The 22174-nt window shown below is 46.2% G+C and overlaps 1 protein-coding gene across 7 annotated transcripts in view; it reads right to left on the reverse strand.

Annotated features, from left to right (window-relative positions):
• The window catches only part of MYOF (myoferlin), a 187010-nt gene that overhangs the window by 24982 nt on the left and 139854 nt on the right, over positions 1–22174 (reverse strand). For 3 of the 7 annotated variants that reach the window (XM_066240064.1, XM_066240063.1, XM_066240060.1), the window contains 11 exons: positions 21360–21541; positions 21108–21266; positions 20888–20986; positions 19463–19624; positions 17155–17320; positions 13781–13857; positions 9391–9402; positions 7958–8056; positions 5926–6051; positions 3435–3590; positions 2876–2967 (listed from right to left, as the gene is read on the reverse strand). In XM_066240064.1, coding sequence (XP_066096161.1) covers positions 2876–2967; positions 3435–3590; positions 5926–6051; positions 7958–8056; positions 9391–9402; positions 13781–13857; positions 17155–17320; positions 19463–19624; positions 20888–20986; positions 21108–21266; positions 21360–21541 — 1330 coding nt within the window. Of the gene's footprint in view, positions 1–2875; positions 2968–3434; positions 3591–5925; positions 6052–7957; positions 8057–9390; positions 9403–11342; positions 11400–13780; positions 13858–17154; positions 17321–19462; positions 19625–20887; positions 20987–21107; positions 21267–21359; positions 21542–22174 lie in introns of all 7 variants that reach the window. The other 4 variants (XM_066240062.1, XM_066240059.1, XM_066240057.1 and 1 more) reach the window with 2 other exon arrangements.

Raw genomic sequence — 22174 nt, forward strand, 5'->3', positions numbered from 1 at the left:
GCTCCGAGCAAGACTTTTCCTGCCACTTAATTAAGCTTGCGCTTGGCTCCTCTGAGACGAGCCGTTCAGACAGGGCCGCCTTTCTCCCGTAAAAGCTGGCTTTCTCTGCTTCCCCGTCTCCCTCGCGCGGAGCCCTCCTTCCTGCCCTGCGTGCCTCTTCCTGTCTAGACCTCGGGGCTGGATCAGCGGGAGAAAAGGGAAACGATCACGTTGCTGTGCCAGAGGATTACTTCCCCTCCCTGGCCCCGGCACGTGGCCTTGGGGTGTGCGGGCACAGAGGGCGAGCGCGTGTGCGCCCGGGAGCTGTGAGTGAGCATGAGGTCCCTTGTGCATGTGTGTTACGGGGTGTGAGCGAGGGGACGATGATGTGTGCGAACCTGCGAGACCTTGACGAGTGACAAAGACTTTCTTGTGTGTGCATGCGTGCACATACCCAGGCATGAAAGAGAGAGAGAGAGAGAGAGAATGCAAAACGGCACAAACCAGCCAGCATGAGGAGAAAAGAAAAGGGTGGACGAGATAAGAAAGCCAGCAACAAGCAGACAGGCCACACGTCAGACAAGAACGAAGTACGCTCCCGCTTGGCACGGCTCTTTGGAAAAGAGCACTGTGTTCACCAATGTTTTGTACAAAGAACATTTTTCTACAAGTGGTGGCTTTGCCGTGCGTATAAAGCATTACTACCAAGCAAGGGTGTTGGGACAATCTGTGGTTTGGAGTCAGGAATTTCTGCCTAAATCTTGGCCCCGCCACGTACTAGGTCTGTCAGCAGAGCTCTGGGGGTTTGTTCCCTCGGCTGTAAAGTGGGCCGCTCATCCCGGACCCGACAGATGTCATCAGACGGTGGCAGCCACGAAGAGAGGAGTGGGTACCAGGGAGACGCTGGAGCCTCACAGCCCAGGTTGGAAGCCTGACTCCCCTTTCACCAGCTGGGCACTGAAGGCCCTGACTGACTGTGCCTCAGTTTCCTCTGTTGTAAAATGGGGGTAAATAGTACCTCAGAGTTGTGAGATCTTTGACGTATTTTACATAAACAGCTCAGCATAGTAACCGCACACAGTAAACGCTTACGTAATAATAGCTGTTGTTAAACATGGATGCAGTTCCTAACTGAACAATTATGCCGGTCCTATTTAGAGATCACTTGGATGTCTTACGATTGAGAAGGTTCTGATGAGATCAATGGGACAGCTCAGAAACAAGTTTAAAGTAGCAAGGACAAAGAAAATAATGCTATTTCAAGAATCTTCGGGAACAGAAGATAGAGAGGACAGGGCATTTTAATCCGATCACTTTCTGCCCATCCTTAGTCTTGGTAACAGTCAATAATACAGGGGTGGGAAAAGGAAGGGTTACAGTTGTAATACAAATAAATAATGTAAAGCCAGCAGCCAGGGCCAGGCCCACTATCACAGCAGCCCGGCCCATGCAGGTTCGCATTGGATTCGGACAGTCGGTAAAGAAACAACGGAGCCACAAACTGGTGGGCCATAGTCTTTAATCCTAGCTTGCACCCAGCGAGCAAGTAAAAACACACACTGGGCTCCAAAACCCACTCACATTCAGTGCTCACAAAGCCACTGACTTATCCGAGTTTCCTAGAATCAAAGGTTTCTAGCTCACCAGCCTTATTCTCCTCAGTTCCCCATCTCCTTCCTTATCCCAGATACAAACTCTACACAAACTGGCATCTCACTCAGCACTCCGCCATCTTGGCTGCTTCTCCTGGCCACATGGCCTCTTTCCGCTGCTCTCTGCTCTGCTCCCTCTGCTCTCTCATGCTAATCATCCCAGGAACCAAGAGCGCAAGCTCCTGTTCTGCCCCCATTTTATAGTGTAGAAATCCAAACCTTTAATCCAATATACAAAACAGGGAAGTCTCTAATACAAAGACACTTCTCTGAGGCCTGATTGGATTGTGCCACCCCACATCAAAATGGGTGGGAAAGGCTTAATCCCAAAACCAAGCCCCAGGCTACAAGGATCCTACCTGCCCACAGAGACACACATTAATATCACCTGGGCGACGGCCTCCTCGTGGGCAGCGCCGTCTTTAACAAAGTGAGCATAATATATTTTATCTGCCCAACAAATAATATAATAAACTAACACAAGAATAAACTGTGTTTCACATACTCACACCTGTAAGCCTACTTCTGTATATTCACTGAATCAAAATGGTGGGATTTAAACATCCCAGAAAACAGAGCCAAAACTGGATTCAGGGAAGGAGAACTGAACCACATTGTCACTACAGGTAAGTCACCTGCTCCTGCACAGCCTTCCTGTCTAGAACCCACAGGCATATCGGACTCCTAGGCTGTGTGCCTCCTCTGCCCCCGCCTCCAGGGTTCAGAGCAACTTTCTAGGAGGAGTCCATCTCATGACTTGCTATATTTCCTTCATGGTACTTCTCACTTCCATACAATTATTATTATTATTATTATTATTATTATTTTAAGTGAGAGATAGGAAAAGAAAGAGATGAGAAGCATCAACTCGTAGTTGTGGCACCTTAGTTGTTCATTCATTGCTTCTCATAAGTGACTTGACCAAGTGTGGGCTCAAGCCTTTGCCAGTAACCCCTTGCTCAAGCCAGCGACCCTGCTCTCAAGCCAGCAACCTTGGGGTTTTGAACCTGGAACCTCAGCATTCCAGGTCAATGCTCTATCCACTGCGCCATCAGTGGTCAGGCCCATGAAATACTTTTATTTGTGAATTTTCATAATTATTACCCGCCTTAATGACTAGAGTTATTTGTCTAGTTCATGGTCACAGTTCCAGAGCCTAGACCAGAGCTCGGCACATCACACATTCGTCATCTGTAGGCCATAAGGAAAGGAAGGAAAGGAAAACATCAAGAAGTGTACCTTACCTGCCGAAAACCGGGTTGAGGGTGTTGGGTACGTAGTGGTCTCGATCTTCAATGACTTTTTTGCCCAGTGTTATTTTGATATAAGGGTCACACTGTGAGGATAAAAATAGATAGCATGTTATGTCACCTTGGGGTGCAAGTTTAAGTCAGTTTCTGGGACAGACTCAGGCGTATCACTCCCAAACTTATGAAAGATGGCGGCCATGGCACCCGTGTGCCCCAGACGAGGTCTGCGCCGTGCCTCCCCTGGGGTGGCACACAGCCAGCGGCCTTCAGAGGAGCGGTGTGGGAGGGAGAGGCAGTGGCAGGGAGGAGGGACGGAGCTAACTCTCTCCAAGGTCACATCTGTAAAATAAGAAGGGTGACCAGAACATCCAAACCCCTCCAAGTTCTTAGATAAGTGACGGTTGGGACAATCCTCTCCTGAATACATTGTTTTGATAGAGTATCTTTCCCTTAATGAGATAACAGATGCCCCGAAAGAAAGAACATGACAATTATTGTGGTTGATGACTGTAATTATCCTAAAGGAGAGAAAGCCCCACACCCAAACTCTTACCAGGCCATTGTTGTCCTGGGGCTGGAGCTCTAAGCCTCGCACAATGTAAATCCTAACTGTGCATTCCTGTGGGACGCTGTCAGGTAATTCTCGAAATTGCCTGGGAGGGGTCGGCACACTGGGGTCATCCGGCAGCGCGTAGACTCTGAAGGAGCCCTAGGAGAGAGACACACCATGTGCTCACAGGGCCCCGGGTACCCTGGGGAGACAGTCCTGGGCAGTGCCCCCCTCTCGCAGGGCACTCCCGGACAGCCACGGGCGTTGTGCGCTCGGGTGAAAAAAAACACTGTGTATTATACCTGGGATACTTCCAGGAGGGAAAGTGAAATAATGATAAAGTAATTAATAGTTTACAGGGGAGAAGAAAGGGCAGCTCAGAAGCAGGGAAACCAGGCAGAAGATGGAGGTGGCTTGGACCAGTATGCGGTCGTGAGGAGTGAAATTCTGCACAGATTTGGAAGAAAGGAATAAAGAGATTATTATAAAAATGCAATAAAGTTGCCTGACCTGTGGTGGTGCAGTGGATAAAGCATCAACTTGGAATGCTGAAGTTGCGGGTTCGAAGCCCTGGGCTTGCCCGCTCAAGGCACATACAAGAAGCAAGGTGATGCTTCCTGTCCCCCCCCCATCCTTTCTCTCTCTCCCTCTCTCTCTCTCTCTCTCTCCCTCTCTCTCTCTCTCTCCTCTCTCTAAAATCAATCAATAAATAAATATTTTAAAAACATGCAATAAAGTTGTAGGGTGATTTCCCTTTTCTTGTATCACCTGGTAAACCCTCTCCCCCTCCTAGGCAAAATCCTTCATGTTTCAGCTAAAAAAGTCCCTCCTGTCTCAGCTAAAAGGTGCCTCCTCTTCCAGGAAACCTCCCTGACTACCCTGGGTTGGGCGTGTCTCCTGCATGCACTCACTTAACCCCGCACTCACCTCTGTCTCAGCACTGACCTCTGTGTTGTAACTGTCTATTTATTGTCTAGATTCCTCACAAGATTGTGCGCTTCCTGGGGGTGGAGATTATGTCTTGTTCATCACTCGATCTCCAGGACCCTCCGCAGGGCTGGCTGTGTAGCAGCCCCCCAAAAGAACGTTTTTTTGAATGAGTGAGCTATCAGGCCGGCTTGAGAGGCCGTATATTTTATCCTGGAACTGGCTTAAGTACAAGAAAACATTAAAATTGGATTCAGAACATGTGGGTCTTAGTTGCAGCAATATTCACTCAGCAAAGCAGCATGAAGCAAGCACCTAATATGTGCCACGTCCTGGGGACCCAAAAATAAACTCAAGGAACCCAGTCTGGCACAGGGATATTATATAGGTTTGACTCTCATGCTGTCTTTGATTGTTTGGTGGGAAGCTGTCAGAGATTGTTTGGTGGGAACCTGTCAGGAGGATTTTTTTTTTTTTTTTTTTGTATTTTTCTGAAGCTGGAAACGAGGAGGCAGTCAGACAGACTCCCACATGCACCCGACAGGGATCCACCCGCACGCCCACCAGGGGGCGATGCTCTGCCCACCAGGGGGCGATGCTCTACCCATCCGGGGCGTCGCTCTGTCGCGACCAGAGCCATTCTAGTACCTGAGGCAGAGGCCATAGAGCCACCCCCAGCACCCGGGCCATCTTTTGCTCCAATGGAGTCTTGGCTGCGGAAGGGGAAGAGAGAGACAGAGAGGAAGGAGAGGGTGAGGGGTGGAGAAGCAGATGGGCGCCTCTCCTGTGTGCCCAGGTTTGCCAGCAGTGTTTGGAGCAGTCACGAAAGCAGATACTTACAATGTGAAAGATGCTTTCATAGGGACAGGAACCCAGACCTGTGGGAGCCTGGAGCAGGAGTGAGTCACTCTGCCAGAAGCAATCAAGGAACACTTCACAAAGAATGTGACAATTGAGCTGGCTTAAAAGAATGAGGAGGAGTTTGTCAGACCACAAAGAGGGAAGGAGGAAGATCCTGTCCCAAGGCTCTGAGTTGTGAAAGGACAGGTGTGTTTGGGGCTTGGGAGACAGTCTCCTGAACAGGAGGGGCGGTGGCGGGGGAGAAAGTAGCTATGTGACACGCTGGCTCCACCTTAGGAAGGAGTTGAGACTTGATCTGGTGGAAAACCAAATGATGTCTTTAAGCAGTCAAGAAATACAATCAGATTTGGTCACAAACCTGGTCAGCTTTGGGGGAACGAGACGGTGACAAGGACAATCAGTTGGGAAGTTGCCACTTGGGTCCTGCTGAAAGCCTGGGAGAGGCAGTGGAAATGGGGAGGCACACTGGATCTTGAGAGGCTGACTGTATAGGAGTCAAGGCTGCGTGGCATGAGCAGGAAGACACCGAGAATGGCTTCCAGGGTTCTGCCGCCGACCCCATTGCCCTTTTCCTACATAGCAACTTCTAGGCTCTTTGAGCTGTCAGGGGGCACGGCTCTACCCTAGAGGCTGGCTGTCTTTTATCTTGCGCCTCAGAAGAAAATAAAGGTGGATTTTAAACCAGACAAACACACATGGTACGCACCTTAAACTCTCCTACCACAGTAGGGTCTTCATTCTCGTCCGATTTGCCTCGATACAGTTTGAAAGTATCTGAGAAGTCTGTCAGGCCCTCAAATTCTGCCACATTCTCTAGTTCACAGTCGTATATCTGAAAACCGTCAACAGATTCTTAATTTCTCATTAAAATATAGGTGGAGTCTAAAAAATCAAAAAAGGCTGTTAATGCCAAATGGGCATGAGGATGTGGAGGAGCCCTGGGAGGTCTCGTGAATCCGGCAGCAGTGAGAAAAACACAGCCACTGCAGGAAATCAATGTCTGCCCCGTGTCTTACGGAGCTAAATAGCCACCTATTCCATGATGCAGAAATCGCAGTCCTAGGCCATTATTCAAGAGACATGACAATGAGTCCACCTGGTACAAGAATGTGCACAGCAGCTTCATCATCATGAGGATGGATCAACCAATTGTGACATGTCCATACAAGGATAAAAAGGGACAAACTATTGCACATGTGACAATATGATGGTCCCAAAGTTAAAGAAGTCAGACACACACAAAGTATGTCCTGTATGAGTCCATTTACATGAAGTACAAAAACAGGCAAAACTAATGGTGGTGAAATCAGATCAGTTGTCTCTGGAAGGGGTGAAAGGTTGTGGGGAACTGACTAGAAAGGGGTACAAAGGGGTTTTCCACGGTGATGGAAATGTTCTCTGCCTTGTTTTGTGGTGGTTTACATAGTGGATACAATGATCAAACCTCATTGAATAGGTTCCTTTAGGTATGTAAATTATACCTCAACAAAAATATTAGAAGAAGAGGAGGATGAGGAGAAAGGATGGGAAGGAGAAAAGAAAGAAGAGCGAGGGAGGAAGGATGGACTCCGGGACTGACCCACCAGACTAGTTTGATCAGTTTTCTAAATTAGTGGTTCTTTACATGCTGGTGTTTCTTTTTCTTTTTCTCTTTCTTTCTTTCTTTCTTTCTTTCTTTCTTTCTTTCTTTCTTTCTTTCTTTTTACAGTGACAGAGAGAGAGTCAGAGAGGGATAGATAGGGACAGACAGACAGGAACATAGAGAGTTGAGAAGCATCAATCATTAGGTTTTTGTTGTGGCTCCTTAGTTGTTCATTGATTGCTTTCTCATATGTGCCTTGACCGGGGAGCTACAGCAGACTGAGTGACCCCCTTGCTCAAGCCAGCGACCTTGGGCTCAAGCTGGTGAGCCTTGCTCAAACCAGATGAGCCCGCGCTCAAGCTGGCGACGTCAGAGTCTCAAACCTGGGTCCTCCTCATCCCAGTCCGACGCTCTATTCACTGTGCCACTGCCTGGTCAGGCACATGCTTATGTTTCTTAAGCTGCATTAAGATGTTATAACAATAACATTAAAAAATGTGGGTTTTTCCACTTTGATGGGAAAATACATTTCAATGATTAGCTATTTCTCATTCTGAAGTTTTTTTCTCCTATGCATTATTCTGAAAACTTTAGCATTTGCTTCTACTTGGGTATATTACAGTCTGAAAAGCTGAATAAAGAATCAGAAAACCCAAAACATTCACAGAAAGATCAGAGATAGCCAGACCTGCCTCACTCAAGAGCTTGTCTTCCTCCTGGACACATGTGCCCACGGGTGTAATTGTATGCTGCATACGTGTAGTAGAATTAACTTTTTAGCTAGTGAAATTGATGACTGTTTGGAGGACTCAATGAAGCATGTTGATGTTTCCAGCTGTTCAGCAAGAGCACTACGACTTTTATGTCTCCCGGGGTCAAAATAGACAATTGTTGGCTTAATTAGTGTGGTGCCTAACCTTCTGCCAGATGCCCCAAGGTGGAAGGCACATAAACATAGATCAATGGTGGTCCTCAAGCCCCTGAAGTCTTTGTAAAGCCAAAACCCATTGCAAGAGGGCCCAAAAGGAGTCCAGAGGTGCTCCTGGCTCCTTCCGATTAGCACATGCCATTGGACCTTTCAGTCTTTCACTTAGCTCTGCCTATGGCCAGTTTTATGAATACTGTCCCCCACCCACAATAGCATAGGCTCAGGTACCTTGAGTTTGGAATAACCTTTCTGAATATATTGTCCACACTTTTCATGTTCCCCTGTAGAAGCGTAAAATTTACTCCACCAGTCAACGATTTCTTCCTCCTAAAGAAAGACACGTGAAGATGAAAAAATCTTTAGTGACAACTTATATTTCCAAACATTGCAGGAAAACCCATATGTAATAGGTAAGAGAAATAGGTACTTCTGGACCTGAAACAGGCAAGAATATATGACTTTTGTTTACACACACAATGGATAAAGCATTCACGATTCTCCTACCTACAAACTGAAGGTGAGATGATCCTTGGCCAATAAAATGTGTTTGGTTTTAATGCCCACAGCTAGTGGTCATCATCTAGTATGATGATTTTTCTTACATCCTATAGACACAATCAATTCATTTGTCCGTTTTTACTTTTTTATTCTCTTGACTTGATAGTTAAAATACAGGTAAGAGATTAAAATAAAACCTCCAGTATACATGTCCTACTACTTCATTTCCTTAGCCCTCTTAGCTGGCTATGCTTTGTATAACAAAGCTCACTAAAGCTAAGAGTTGGAAAAACTGGTTCTAAGTCAAGTTCCATCCTTTACATTATAAGCCATATCCTTATGTTATAAGCCATACCAGCTTAAGCAAGTCATTTAATGTCTCCGAGCATCAATTTCTTCATCCACTCAATGAGGTAACACTACCTGTTTCCATCCAGCTCAGGAGGCTTGTTTTGGAAATCAAATAAGGTCCTTAGGAGAAAGAGCTTTGCAAATGACTCAATGTGAAACAAAAGTAGGAAGGTTTTATGCTTCATTTAGACCAGTGGCTCTCAACCTGTTCTTGGAGATTCTGATTCACTCAGCCTGAGGTGAGACCTGGGCACCCAGTAGGCTTCCCAAAGTCCCCAGGTAATTCCAGTGTGCAGCCAGAGCTGAGCACCTCTGATTAAGCTGGGTGGTTCCTCACTGGGCAAAAGAGAGAGCGTATCAGAGTCATTTGCGGAACATCTGCAGATTGCCAAAGGCTATAGTTTGTAGAAGGCTGCCTTAATTCCGACTCGGATTTATAATAACAGATCCTCATCAGGCCCACTAATTGCTTATTTTCATCTACCTGGGGAAGAGTGATGATGTCAAATATACAGTGTCACCTATAATATAGTTTCCTATTCAATCTAGGAGGAAGAAAGAAGAAACACTCAAGAAAAGCTATTTCTTACTTGTGTACAGTGCATGTGTGTGTGTGCGTGTGTGCGTGTGCGTGTGCGTGTAAAATATATATATATATATTTTTTATATATATAAAAAAAAATATATATATATATATTTTTTTTTACCCTTTATGGATAAGCCAACCCTGGACTTAAAAAATTTCTTCATATATCAGTCATAGGCAGAAAATATATGAATCTTAAATCTAGTAAAACGTGTTCAACAGTTACCTTTTCTGTCAGCTGCTCATCACATGCAGGAAGAGGGCAAACCATGCAACAGGTCACAGATGGAAAGCCCATGAGCATTAGGTTTAAAGAGAAAAGGAGAAGGAGAAATTATTTCTCATGCATGCTTTATAATACCACCATTTTGATGCATCATTTAAATGATTCAATGCAAGATGATCTCATAATTAAACAGACCTTATTGGTTTCTTTTCTGAAAATGTGCAGAAGGGTCACAAACAGTGCTAAATAAAAGGCTTGGAGGGAGCCACCCACATACCATGTTTTTAATGGAGTTAGAGGGTCTCGTTGTTGCCATCACAGTGGTCAGGCAGGAAGGGCCAGTGGCGGGATTCAGCCAGTTCGCACCGGTTCAGTAGAACCAATACCTGATTTTTTGTTAAGTTTAGTGAATTAGTTTTTAAAACGGCACTTGTAACCAGGGTTCTCGCTAAGGTGGGCGCCTGGGCAGCCGCCCAATGTGGAAATCACAAATTTACATTCCTCACTCTTTTAACGTACATCTGTGCAACAGCGTATTCTAAGCGCCCGTAGTAATGTTCATTGTGTCCATGGGTGAAAGAAATTGCAAGTGAGGAATGCCAGTCAAGAAGCAACATGGAAAGATCTTAGCAGTTTTATTGCTTTTTGTCAGGTATTACTGAATATTTTTCACTGGTATTTTAAAACTTTTTCTTATAAACATAATCTAGTTTTGTGTACCTATTTTATTGTTCTTATTCAAGTATTAAATGCATGACATAATAAATTACCTTTCAGCATATTGTTTCTTTATACTTAAAATGGTCATTAGGGCAGAGAACCGGCATTAAATTATTTGAATCCCACCACTGGCCCTGAAGCTGCTCATGTCCTTGTCCCAAACCTTTCATTCCAATCAACCCCTAAAATCTATCCCCAACTTGACCTATTCTCATCCCTTCAGAAACTATCATCACAAGGTCTTCATGTCTAGCAGGACCTCAATATCATCCTGTGGGTACCTTTCTTTGGTTTCTCCCCAGGCACCAAATCCAGATCCACCCATCAGAATCGCTCTAAGATGTCAAGTTTCTCATGGGCTAATAATTCCTTCCACTTGAGTTTCTGCATGAAGAAACCAACCCTGGTCTCAGGACACATCCCCAGGAGATAAGGGAATGGGGAACTTTGAGTTTTATCTCAGCGCCTGTGGGAACATTAGCTAAGCTCAACCTTGGGGGAAGTTTGAAAGATTGCTAACCAGGTCCCCTCTCTGAAATCCTAACTTCAGGTCATTTCAAAGTTGAGGAGAGAACAAGCCCTCACAGCAGCTGCTCCCTGCAGCTGCTGCACGGACGGCCCCATGTCCCAGGGCATCTTTTGTTAAGTGCTCCTTGGCGTTTTCCAGATTGACCTTTGTTCAGCACACAGAATTGCCAAGAGAGGCAGAAAGTCTGATAAGTAGATGCCACACTTCTTTCTATTAGATTCATACCAAAGCTGGATTAAAGGTTAAATTGTCACAGCCAGATTGAGATTTTGGAGAGAGAGATTTTATGTCGAAAAATGCTTTCGTTTTCTGAATGGTTCCTGAATTCAGATTTTTAGACTGTTTCTTCACATCTACTTTCAGCTAATCAAAACCATTTTGAAAGAAGAGAACAGTTCATGGTTGAAAAGGCATTATTCAAAGGAAACTGATCATTTTAAAATCGGAGATCAACACGGGGAGAATTTATTCACATCTCCTGCGCATCAGTTTGTACAGGAAAGTATAACTGGAGCCAGTGACTTGCTTTATCGCGCCCAAATGGCACCAAAGAGTCTGCTCTTCGGCTTAGAACAATCCCATCTGTTTAGAGATCGCCTCTCGCTCCAAAATCTGCTACTAGAAAGAATCCAAAGGAGAATTCAAGTCGTAGACCGAGCTCCCGCGAACCAAGCAGCCTCATGCACCTTTTCATCATACATACATGCACTGTCGCTGCAGAAACCATTTTGCCGAGTGCTGTTGACATACTGCTTAAGCACTGGAATTGGAAGGCAGTTGTTGAAATGGCCATGTAGAAATGTCCCTGTTATCTGGCTAGCACTGACCCATTCACCCCAAATACTTATTCTCATTTTTCTTGTGATAGTGCTGAGCCCACTCATTAAGAGTTCCCACAGTCATCACGGGGTGTGGGTTTCTGCGAGGGTGAGACTGTCACCCAAAGCCACAACCTTCAGATCCCATCTATGGCACACAGTTAGTCTTGATCCACTCCCTCAATTTCCCCATATAAAAAGCTTGAATCGAGTTAGTGGTAGCAGCTGTACATTACACACATACCTCATGTACATGTAACACATGCATATCATACATACATGTATATTGCATGTATGCATGTATAAGGCCCTATGTACATGTCATGTAGGATATCAGCAAGCTTGTTATTGGCACGTCTAAAGCTCAACTTAAATCATTTGACTTTGCAAAGATATGCATTGTCTTTCCTGATGAACCAGTGGAGGCAATATTAAATTAATATTAGTATTTAATATTAATATTAAAGAGGCGATTCCACCAGTCTTTTTTTATCAACACAACATACCTCAACTGGGTGTTAGGACAGCATACTGATCAAAGTCACATATAATAGAGTGGGACACCATTCACCGATGGCTGCTACTACCGTCCCCAAGCCTGCTAGGTTGCCACTTAAATGCTATGGTGTAAACCAAACTGTCACAATATGTTGCTATAGGAACCTAGTCATCTGTTAACTATTTTTAAGAAATGAATGAGAATAGTGGCACAGGTTGGCTTTCTTATTATTCTTGATGTCCTGCCACCCCCATACTTAGGGCTACTGAGTCCACAGCAGGCACGAACAAGGACTGACTGATGGTGCAAGGTAAAATAACTGGAGGCAGGTTCTAGAGCAGGATCTCAAACTGCCTTTCCCCAGAGAGCTGTAAAATGTACACAAGGGATCCGAAGTGTATTATACTTCTCTCCCTACGCTACTACTGTTTTAGTGGGAATACTTCAGGTAGTTTACAGGCTGAACACAATAGCTTTGTAAATTTGATATTGTCATTTGTGACCACGGAGGATTCTCCGGGAACAGAATCTACCTCTGTTACACAGAGATGGCTGTGGAGACCGCACTTAACACGGCCCAATTGTTGGTGAGTGAATGCAGTGGGAAGGAAGTGGACTTTTTAAAGGCACTGTTTATGGACAGAACACATTAAAATGCAATCATGTGCACTTTTTGGCCAGTTTGTACATTAAAACATGTTGTGAAAGTCCATCATAAATGCCAACAGAAACAGAGAGATATTTGATGTTTTCTTTTTTCTGGGCTGAGACTCCCTCCCTCCCTCCCTTCCCTTCTTGTACAAATTGGCTCGAATGGTTTTAAAATAGGGTCCTGAATGAGCATTTCCAACAATTTTTTTTTTTACTTCAAAACCACAGTGACTATAAAAATTGGGGATATCCCATCCCATACACTGACAAATAGGGTCATTAAAAATCCATGACCCTTCTGCTTCGTGTAGGGAAAATACTGGTGTGCTACAGGCATCCATCTTCTGAATGTTGTAATGCTATAAATTTGCTTTTGAAAAAAATTTTTTTTTCTAGCAAATGATATCACTCAGACTGCCCATACCAATGTTTTTCATACCTGCTTGCAAATTAGGGTCACTTGGGGAGATTTTAAAATATACTGATATCTAGGTTCCTTTTCAGGGGTGGGGGCTGGCCTGGGGGTTATTTTAAGTATCTGAGGTTACTGAAGGTAGTTAGTTCACACAGCACCATCATAACTTTTTTTTTTTTTTGTATTTTTCTGAAGCTGGAAACGGGGAGAGACAGTCAGACAGACTCCCGCATGCGCTCGACCGGGATCCACCTGGCACGCCCACCAGGGGCGATGCTCTGCCCCTCCGGGGCGTTGCTCTATTGCGACCAGAGCCACTCTAGCGCCTGGGGCAGAGGCCAAGGAGCCATCCCCAGCACCCGGGCCATCTTTGCTCCAGTGGAGCCTCGGCTGCGGGAGGGGAAGAGAGAGACAGAGAGGAAGGAGAGGGGGAGGGGTGGAGAAGCAGATGGGCGCCTCTCCTGTGTGCCCTGGCCGGGAATCGAACCCAGGACTTCTGCACGCCAGGCTGACTCTCTACCACTGAGCCAACTGGCCAGGGCCATCATAACATTTGATGAGTGCAAGATGCAGATTCTTTACCTTGGATTTGATGATTATTATTTGATTATAATTATTATTCTAATTAAGCACTGGAATTGGATTTGATTATTATTATTCTAATTACATTGAATGATGGTGTTTGACTAAATTCACCCAATGCCTAGACACCTGAAAGGTAAAACGGACATTATCCAATGATCAATTCTGAAGCCTACCTTTGAAGCCAGTAACGGTTTGGTGTCTTCTATTTCAATAACAACGTCCCGGCGGGGTGGGGTAGACATGAAGGAGGCTGCAAAACAATTTCATAATCGAAAAATGCGTACAAAAATACAGTGGTGTATACTCTACTACAAGTGCAAGTTTAACAGCCACGGAGTGGATGGGGGGAGGATTTACACGCGAGGAGACCACTGACTTCTCGGAGAGCATCACACCTGAATGTAGAAAGAAAATAACCCAATAACTCATCACTTTCCCCAAAATATGATATGATTTTAGACATTCTCAGGGGAATATATGATCCTTTTTTTCTTTTGCCTTGGACAGTTAGCCCAGTGCCTACACATAGGAAGTACTCAAAAAAGACATGTCAATACAAGTCTTTAGAGGAGGCAGAAGGAAGGGGTTGGGGGTTGGGGAACCGACATTGAAAGGAGCCTCCTCTTCATAGCACCTGCTCTAAGACATAGAAAGCAAAGCAGGTGACTAGCTGCACATTTCATGGGCTCCGTCGGCCCTGGTTGTGATAGTGTATGCAGAGGGAAAATGCACACACCCTTTCATTTCCAGAAAATTTGTGGATTTTGGAATGAGAACAAGGGCTCAGGAATAGCCCCTGGTCTCACTAGGTTTGGTTCAGCTAAAGAGGTGCCAAAGCCTCAGTCTAGGGCAAGGGTAAAGGAGAGAGATGAGAAGCATCAATTCTTCATTGCAGCTCCTTAGTTATTCATTGGTTGCTTTCTCATATGTGCCTTGATGGGGGCGGGGGGCTATAGCAGAGCGAGTGACACCTTGCTCAAGCCAGCAACCTTGGGCTTCAAGCTAGTGACCTTTGGGCTCAAACCAGCGACCATGGGGTCATGTCTAGGATCCCACGCTCAAACTGGTGAGCCTACACTCAAGCTGGATAAGCCCCTACGCTCAAGCTGGTGACCTCAGGGTCTCGAACCTGGGTCCTCTGTGTCCCAGTTTGACACTCTATCCACTGCGCCATCGCCTGGTCAGGCCATATGTGATCTCATTTAATTCTTCAATAATACTGTAAAATATGTACCATTTTCCCCTTTATAAAGATTAAAAAACAAACTGAGGCTAAGAGAAAGCAAATCAAGTTAAACAATTAATAGTAAGTAGAAATAAATAATCTAGGTCTGTCTGACCCAAAAGCTTGGGCTTCAATCAGTATACCAGAGCCCAAAGCGGAGTAAATATTCAATAAATAGCAGAGAACTGAACAGGGAGACATGGGGTGGTCAGGCGGACTGACAGTGACTGAGCATCTGTGATACACCAGTTGTTATGCTAGGTCACTGTGTATCCATTTGGCACCCCCAGGTCATGAGCGGCTACACTTCCAAGATAGCTCCCCACAACCACAGACAACACAGTGTGACAGCCAGATGGGCAGGCACGGGGGAACACAACTGTACGCAACTCCTTTCTCATATGTCAGTTCTCCGCTTCACCGTTCTCAAGTAAACCAAGCCTGGGACAGGGAGGAAGTTATTCTATGTGCTTCCAACACTAGGCCAACTAAGTACTTCCTCAACCCTCTCACCTTGCCATTTATTGGTGTTGAGAAAGTACCAGATTGATTTAAATTAATAGATTTAAGTATTTTTTTTTTCATTTTTCTGAAGCTGGAAACAGGGAGAGACAGTCAGACAGACTCCTGCATGCGCCCGACCAGGATCCACCCGGCACGCCCACCATGGGGTGACGCTCTGCCCACCAGGGGGCGATGCTCTGCCCATCCTGGGCGTCGCCATGTTGCGACCAGAGCCACTCTAGCGCCTGAGGCAGAGGCCACAGAGCCATCCCCAGCGCCTGGGCCATCTTTGCTCCAATGGAGCCTTGGCTGCGGGAGGGGAAGAGAGAGACAGAGAGGAAAGCGCAGCGGAGGGGTGGAGAAGCAGATGGGCGCTTCTCCTATGTGCCCTGGCCGGGAATCAAACCCGGGTCCTCCGCACGCTAGGCCGAGGCTCTACCGCTGAACCAACCGGCCAGGGCTAGATTTCAGTCTTGAGAACATAATATTCCCTTATTCCTTAAGGATTTTCCTCTTTGGGGGGGGCTCTCTGAGGCCCTAACCACACTCCATATTAATTATACACAGTCACTAACCTGTAGGCCTCTGCCTCTACCCAGCCTAAAGCTGAGCAATAGATACAAACAGGTCCACACAAGTGACTCTGGGGTGAGCACAAGTGTGCAACATTTGTATGTTCCTAACAAAGTTGCATATTTGTATCAAAGAACTTTCTCTCCTGAAAGCAGCTGGAAAAATGCTAGGAAAACGGTTCCTCCCCATTTAGTAACCTCAGATAAAACAATGCTTGCAGTTACATTAATCCTTGTTGTTATAAAAATGTTTCTATTTTAGGCATCCTCAATTCAGCACCAAATGTTTTGCCTGGGAAACTTATGGATAAACACAGAGAGGGTTTTGCTTAAGTGTGACTGTGGATTTTATTTTGTCCTCCTTTCGGCATCGGGCACACAGGATGCCCAAGCCCACGTAGCAGCTGAGTTTCAGAGACTCTGCAAAATTAATACCAAACCTTATGGCGGATTAAATAGAACTGGTTAGCGCCACAGCTACTTAAACAGAAGACATCTGCTTTGGTCTCAGGGCTACCAATGGCCAGCTGAACAAGTGCCGGTTCTCCATGGGTCTAATCTCACTAGGCGAGGGGCCCTGGGATCTTGTTCACTGATGCAACCCCGTCCGCAAGCCCAACATAGTCCCTGGCACATGGGCAAGAGCAAAACATTAATCATTAACTATTTATTATGGAACTCTAATGCCCGCTCTATTACTTACTTATTAATTACATGACCTAAGGTAAGTCATTGAAACTCAGCAGGTGTTATTTTTTCTTGACGGATAACAATGAAATAGCATCCTTCAAAATTACATCTCCACAATGCTGTGATGAATTAATGAGGCGGAAAAACAGATCGAAAGCAAGGGGGTGGGCCCTGTGTTTGTTTCCCCATCAAAATATTGATCACACCAGACTGCAGTCACCCATTTCCTTGTCTGTCTTCCCTGCTGGACTATGTGGAAAGTGCATGAAGCAATTCACATTTCCGAGAAAGAAGTCTTCCGTTCATTCAGGAGAAGGATGCCGCATAGAAGGTAATAGACTGAGCATCGGGTCCCTCGAAAACAAGGCCACGATTCAAGTCTAGCTCTGCTACTTGCTAACAGTTATACTTTGGGAAAGTTACATAGCTCACTCTAACTCAAACTGTTTCCTCATCTGCAAATCTGGACAGTGAATACTTACCTTGAGGAGGCTTATAAAAATAAAGCCAGACCATGCATGAAAAGTCTTTGTGTTATTCACAGACCTCATCTTACCTTTGAGCTGGGGCACGATGTCTTCTTTTCCTGCATATGGGTCACAGCGGAAGCGATCCAGGTGGTCGATGGTGCACTGGCCCACGACAGGCTTCCGTCCAAACTGCCTGTGGTCAATGACCTTGATCACCAGCGGAGGCATGTACAATTCCTCTTTGGGCAGGAACTGGGGGTCACAGAGGTAAGTGTCACTTCTCTGTACAAGACCTGACAAGAGCAGCTTTGCCAATAAACACCTCCTAAAAAACCAACCCAGGATCTTTATGCCCATTTGGCATAGCCCACGGACTCGCTGTTAAGTAATTCAGCAACTCACACACTAGGCCAGCAGCAAATGCTTGAAGGCATACGTTCTGAGCCAGACCACCCAGGATGGCATCCTGGCTGTGCCACCAGAGGCTGCACGACCTCAGGGGGCTTTCTATGCCCAATGATCTCTTCAATGACAGTAGAGTTGTCGAGTTAGTACATTGTCAAGTGCTTGAAATAGTCCCTGAATACTTGGCTCTCTCTGTGACAGCTGGAATTTAGAAATGATCACACTAAAACTGAACCTTCAAGGGCAATGACTGTGGCTAGGGAGTCTTTTAGCCCTGGAAGTACAGTGCCAAAATGCGGGGCTCATTTTTTCTTGACACCTCTTGGTTCCTCCATGTAGAATTTGGTAGCCTTGGTGACCTTGTCTGATTGGGGAATCACGGGCTGGTCTCAAGTGAATTTTCACCTCTGAACTTGCATAAGAACGGAAGAAGCTGAGGTCAACTGAGTGGCTTTCTTTTCCCTTTGCCAAGCAAGGCTAGATTCCAGAGTAGGACTTGGGGGCTGGGGAGTGGGGCACGGATGGGTGGAGTGGCCTGGCAGTGACCCCTTCGGGACCCTGGCTTAGCACGTCCAAGCAGTCCTCCATCTACACCACTGTAGGCAAGAGCATGGGCTTTGCAGTTGGAAGGACCGAAGTCCAAACTCTGGCCACCCACTTGCTCGCTGTTTAAGTCGCCTAACCTCTCAGTTTCCTCCAAAGCAGGGAGAAGAGTAGAAAACACCTGCTCCCTCCGTGGGTGAAAGACTAAAGCCAGGGAGTGTGAAGGCAGCTAGCGCGGAGCTGTAGCTGCCGCTGCTGCAGTCTGGACGCTATGGGACTTGCGTAAGGCATTCCCCCCCTCTCAGACTCAGTTTCCTCGTCTGTAAAAGGAGAAGTTAATCCACAGGACCCTAGAGTTCAAGGGCAGGTGTGTTTGAGACACCAAGTGACTGGGCTGAGGGAAAGAACAGGAAGGTTCTGGACCTTCTCCTCCCTCACACTGAAGAAGTGTCTTTATTTTTATTTCATTATATACAGTAGAATAAAACAGAAAGAGTCTTCTTTTTAAAAAGTTCAGGATTATAGAAACAGTGGGGGACCCTTTCTTCCAAAGGAGTCTGAGGTCTATGGTGGAGGACTATGAGCGGGAGCTGACGCTGTCACATTTCTAATAACCAGAGGGTAACTTCAGAGCAACAAAGTAGATGTCACTGCAGGGGCACTGGGAGGTGGGGCACAGTCACAGGCATCACCCCGTGTGGGTTCCTCCGTGACTGCCCCTTCCCCAGTCACCCAGTGCCTATCCGGAGGGTTCTGGTCCGTGGACACCTGCAGGGCCACGAGGGAGGGTTAACATTCTGCCCTCAGGGCCCGTGGTAGATAGTCAGACAGATGGGAAGATTACTGGAGAAATACACGAATGTTGCTCATAGGTACTTCTGTGTCGGGGGCGGGGGGTTGTGAGAAGCTTTAAGCCAGGGGTCCCCAAACCTTTTTACACAGGGGGCCAGTTCACCGTCCCTCAGACCGTTGGAGGGCCGGACTACAAAAAGAACTATGAACAAATCCCTATGCACACTGCACATATCTTATTTTAAAGTAAAAAAACAAAACGGGAAGAAATACAATATTTAAAATAACAAACAAGTAAATTTAAATCAATAAACTGACCAGTATTTCAATGGGAAATATGCTCCTCCACTGACCACCAATGAAAGAGGTGCCCCTTCCAGAAGTGTGGCGGGGGCCAGATAAATGGCCTCAGGGGGCCGCATGTGGCCCACGGGCCATAGTTTGGGGACCCCTGCTTTAAGCCATCATGACAGTGTAAGAATCTAAGGGGGAAAAGTCACCGACAAGCTGAATCCAAGGCAATTTTTCTACTTGTTGTCAGCCTTTGGAAATATAGAAACTAAGTGTAAGTGAGTGATGTGAATACATTTCACATTTCGAATAAAATTCAGCTGCTCAACACACACGCACTATTATCGAGTCTTGATACTGTACCACTTTCATGAAGAGAACAGAACCCGGGAAGTTGGGAGTCTTCTTAAGGTTCTTGATGACCACCGACTCCACCCTCTCCCCTCCACACTCCACAATGAGGCTGGGGGATGTGACCGCAGCCATCTGGTAGTTCTTCATATTTCTTAAGCCCCAAGCTAGAATCTAATAAAACAACGTAAAGAGAAGGGAAGGAAACCTAGCATATTAAAAATGATATTCAAAAGTTAAAAAAGTTCTTTCTTAACAACCAGTAAATTCTTTAAGAGTGACTTTTGCAGATTTGCTTAAAATCTCTGAGAACATTGTCCTAGAAAGCCTGTAAGTCATACAAAGAAAGCAGGCTTGCCTCTTTTCTTCTCCTGCCTGAGCTGCTAGAATCGCAGGTCAGCTGAGTGCAGGAGTCCAATCCTGGCTGTGCCACTGAGCAGCATGAGAAGTCCGGCAAGCAAGTTACCCACTCTATGTCTGTCTATAAACAGGACTGATCGGATTCTCTCTCACACGGTTATTTTGAGGATCAAGTGTAAACTGCTTAACAGTGTCCGACATGCAAGCGTTTAAAAATGATAGGAGTTGCTTAAAGCCATCTGCCTCAGGATCTGAGAACTCTTAGCAGGACAGAGTGAGAACAGAAGTCCCAAGGGAACAGCTGCGCCACGGAACAAGGGAGAGGCCGTGAAGCAGGGCCAGACACGGTCCCTCGAGCAACCCCTGGGCTGCACCAGCCTGCAACTGCTCCATTGTGTGACATGTCCCCATTTCCCACAACTCTCTCCACTCCTCACCTCCGCTCTCTCTCAGGTCCCTCCTCTCTCTCTGCACACCCAGACATGCTGTTCTGAGTCTGTCTTCCCTCCCCCAGTTCTCCAGTTGACCAGGGAAACTCAGAAAACTGCTGGCTCCCAGCACATGCGAACTCTAGATTCCCCCATTAAGGCTAGAACCGACCTGTTCCTATTGCTTTGACAAGCCTTCTAGTTCTGTAATTTACTTCTATAATAAATTGGAGACAGCAAGATCCCATCTCGTAGATCAGGGGTCTGGAAACTTTTTGGCTGAGAGAGCCATGAACGCCACATGTCTTAAAATGTAATTCCATGAGAGCCATACAACGACCCGTGTACGTTAGGCATTATCCAATAAGAATTTGGTGTTGTCCAGGAGGACAGCTGTGATTGGCTCCAGCCACCCGCAACCGTGAACAGGAACGGTAGGAAATGAATGGATTGTAATACATGAGAATGTATTATATTTTTAACGTTACTATTATTTTTATTAAAGGTTTGTCTGTGAGCCAGATGCAGCCATCAAAAGAGCCACATCTGGCTCGCGAGCCATAGGTTCCCGACCCCTGTCGTAGATAAAGATTCTGGCTCTGCAGCCACATGCATCTGATTGGATCACAAAGCACAGAGAGCAGCATACCTCAATAGCAGTGAGCTGAACCACAGGCCTGATCCCCTGAGGGACCATGTATAGATTTGGTGCCCTCTGTGAGGGGAGAATGGGAAGGTTGGAGCCATCCTGTGAAATAAACATGCAAATATCAGTGCCTCCCTTCAGTTCAAGTAAACAGTGCCTGGCGTTACCAACAGTGTTTTCAGTGGCAACTCTGAAAGCATGTGAGCAAAGTCTCAGCAAGTACCCTGTGTCTCAGGATCAGCTCCGCAGTCACCAGAACATCCCCGCAAGCCTTGTCCCCGTTCATTACTGGATACCAGAGGAGTTTGGGCGTGATGTCCATTTCTGAGTTCAGTTTCACCAGAGGAGAGCACATGCTTCGTCCCAGAAATTCATCTTTGCCCTAGAGAAACAAACGATCCTTAAATTCCCCAACCGACTTCTTTAAAATCTCCATCAATCTCCCACACTATCTCAGATATTCTAAGTTACCTACCACTTGGTCGCTGTCAAAAAGTTCGATGACAACTTTAGGTGGGTTCTGGAGGACTGTTTGGGGTTCCCCATAGATTTCAATTTCATCAAATATAATCGTTTGGTCCCACGTGGGATTCAGAGTGGAGTGGATGATCTCAGTGGTTTTGCTTCGATGGAGGAAGGAGACATGAGCATACGGGTCTAAAACCGAAAGGAAAAAACAGTGGGGCTGTGGCCAACACATGAAACCATAAAACCCCTGGGAGAAAACATACATCCTTGACATTGCCTTGGTAATAATTTCTTTTTTTTTAATTTGACACTAAAGCAGAGGCAACAAAAGCAAAAATAAACCTGTGGGACTACATCAAGCTAAAAAGTTTCTGCACAGCAAAAGAAACTATCAACAAAATGAAAAGGCAACTTAGGGCGGAAGGGATAAAGAAAATGTGGGGCATTTACACATACGGAGACAGACACATAATGGAATATAATTTAGCCTTTAATAAACTGTAAATCCGGCCCTGGCTGGTTGGCTCAGTGGTAGAGCGTCGGCGTGGTGTGCAGAAATCCCGGGTTTGATTCCCGGCCAGGGCACACAGGAGAAGCGCCCATCTGCTTCCTTTCTGTCTCTCTCTTCCCCTCCCGCAGCGAGGCTCCATTGGAGCAAAGATGGCCTGGGCGCTGGGGATGGCTCCTTGGCCTCTGCCCCAGGTGCTAGAGTGGCTCTGGTCGCAACAGAGCGACGCCCCGGAGGGGCAGAACATCGCCCCCTGGTGGGCAGAGCGTTGCCCCCTGGTGGGCGTGCCGGGTGGATCCCGGTTGGGCGCATGC

The sequence above is a fragment of the Saccopteryx bilineata genome, chromosome 7 (genome assembly GCF_036850765.1).
Source record: "Saccopteryx bilineata isolate mSacBil1 chromosome 7, mSacBil1_pri_phased_curated, whole genome shotgun sequence".
Taxonomy (NCBI): domain Eukaryota; kingdom Metazoa; phylum Chordata; class Mammalia; order Chiroptera; family Emballonuridae; genus Saccopteryx; species Saccopteryx bilineata.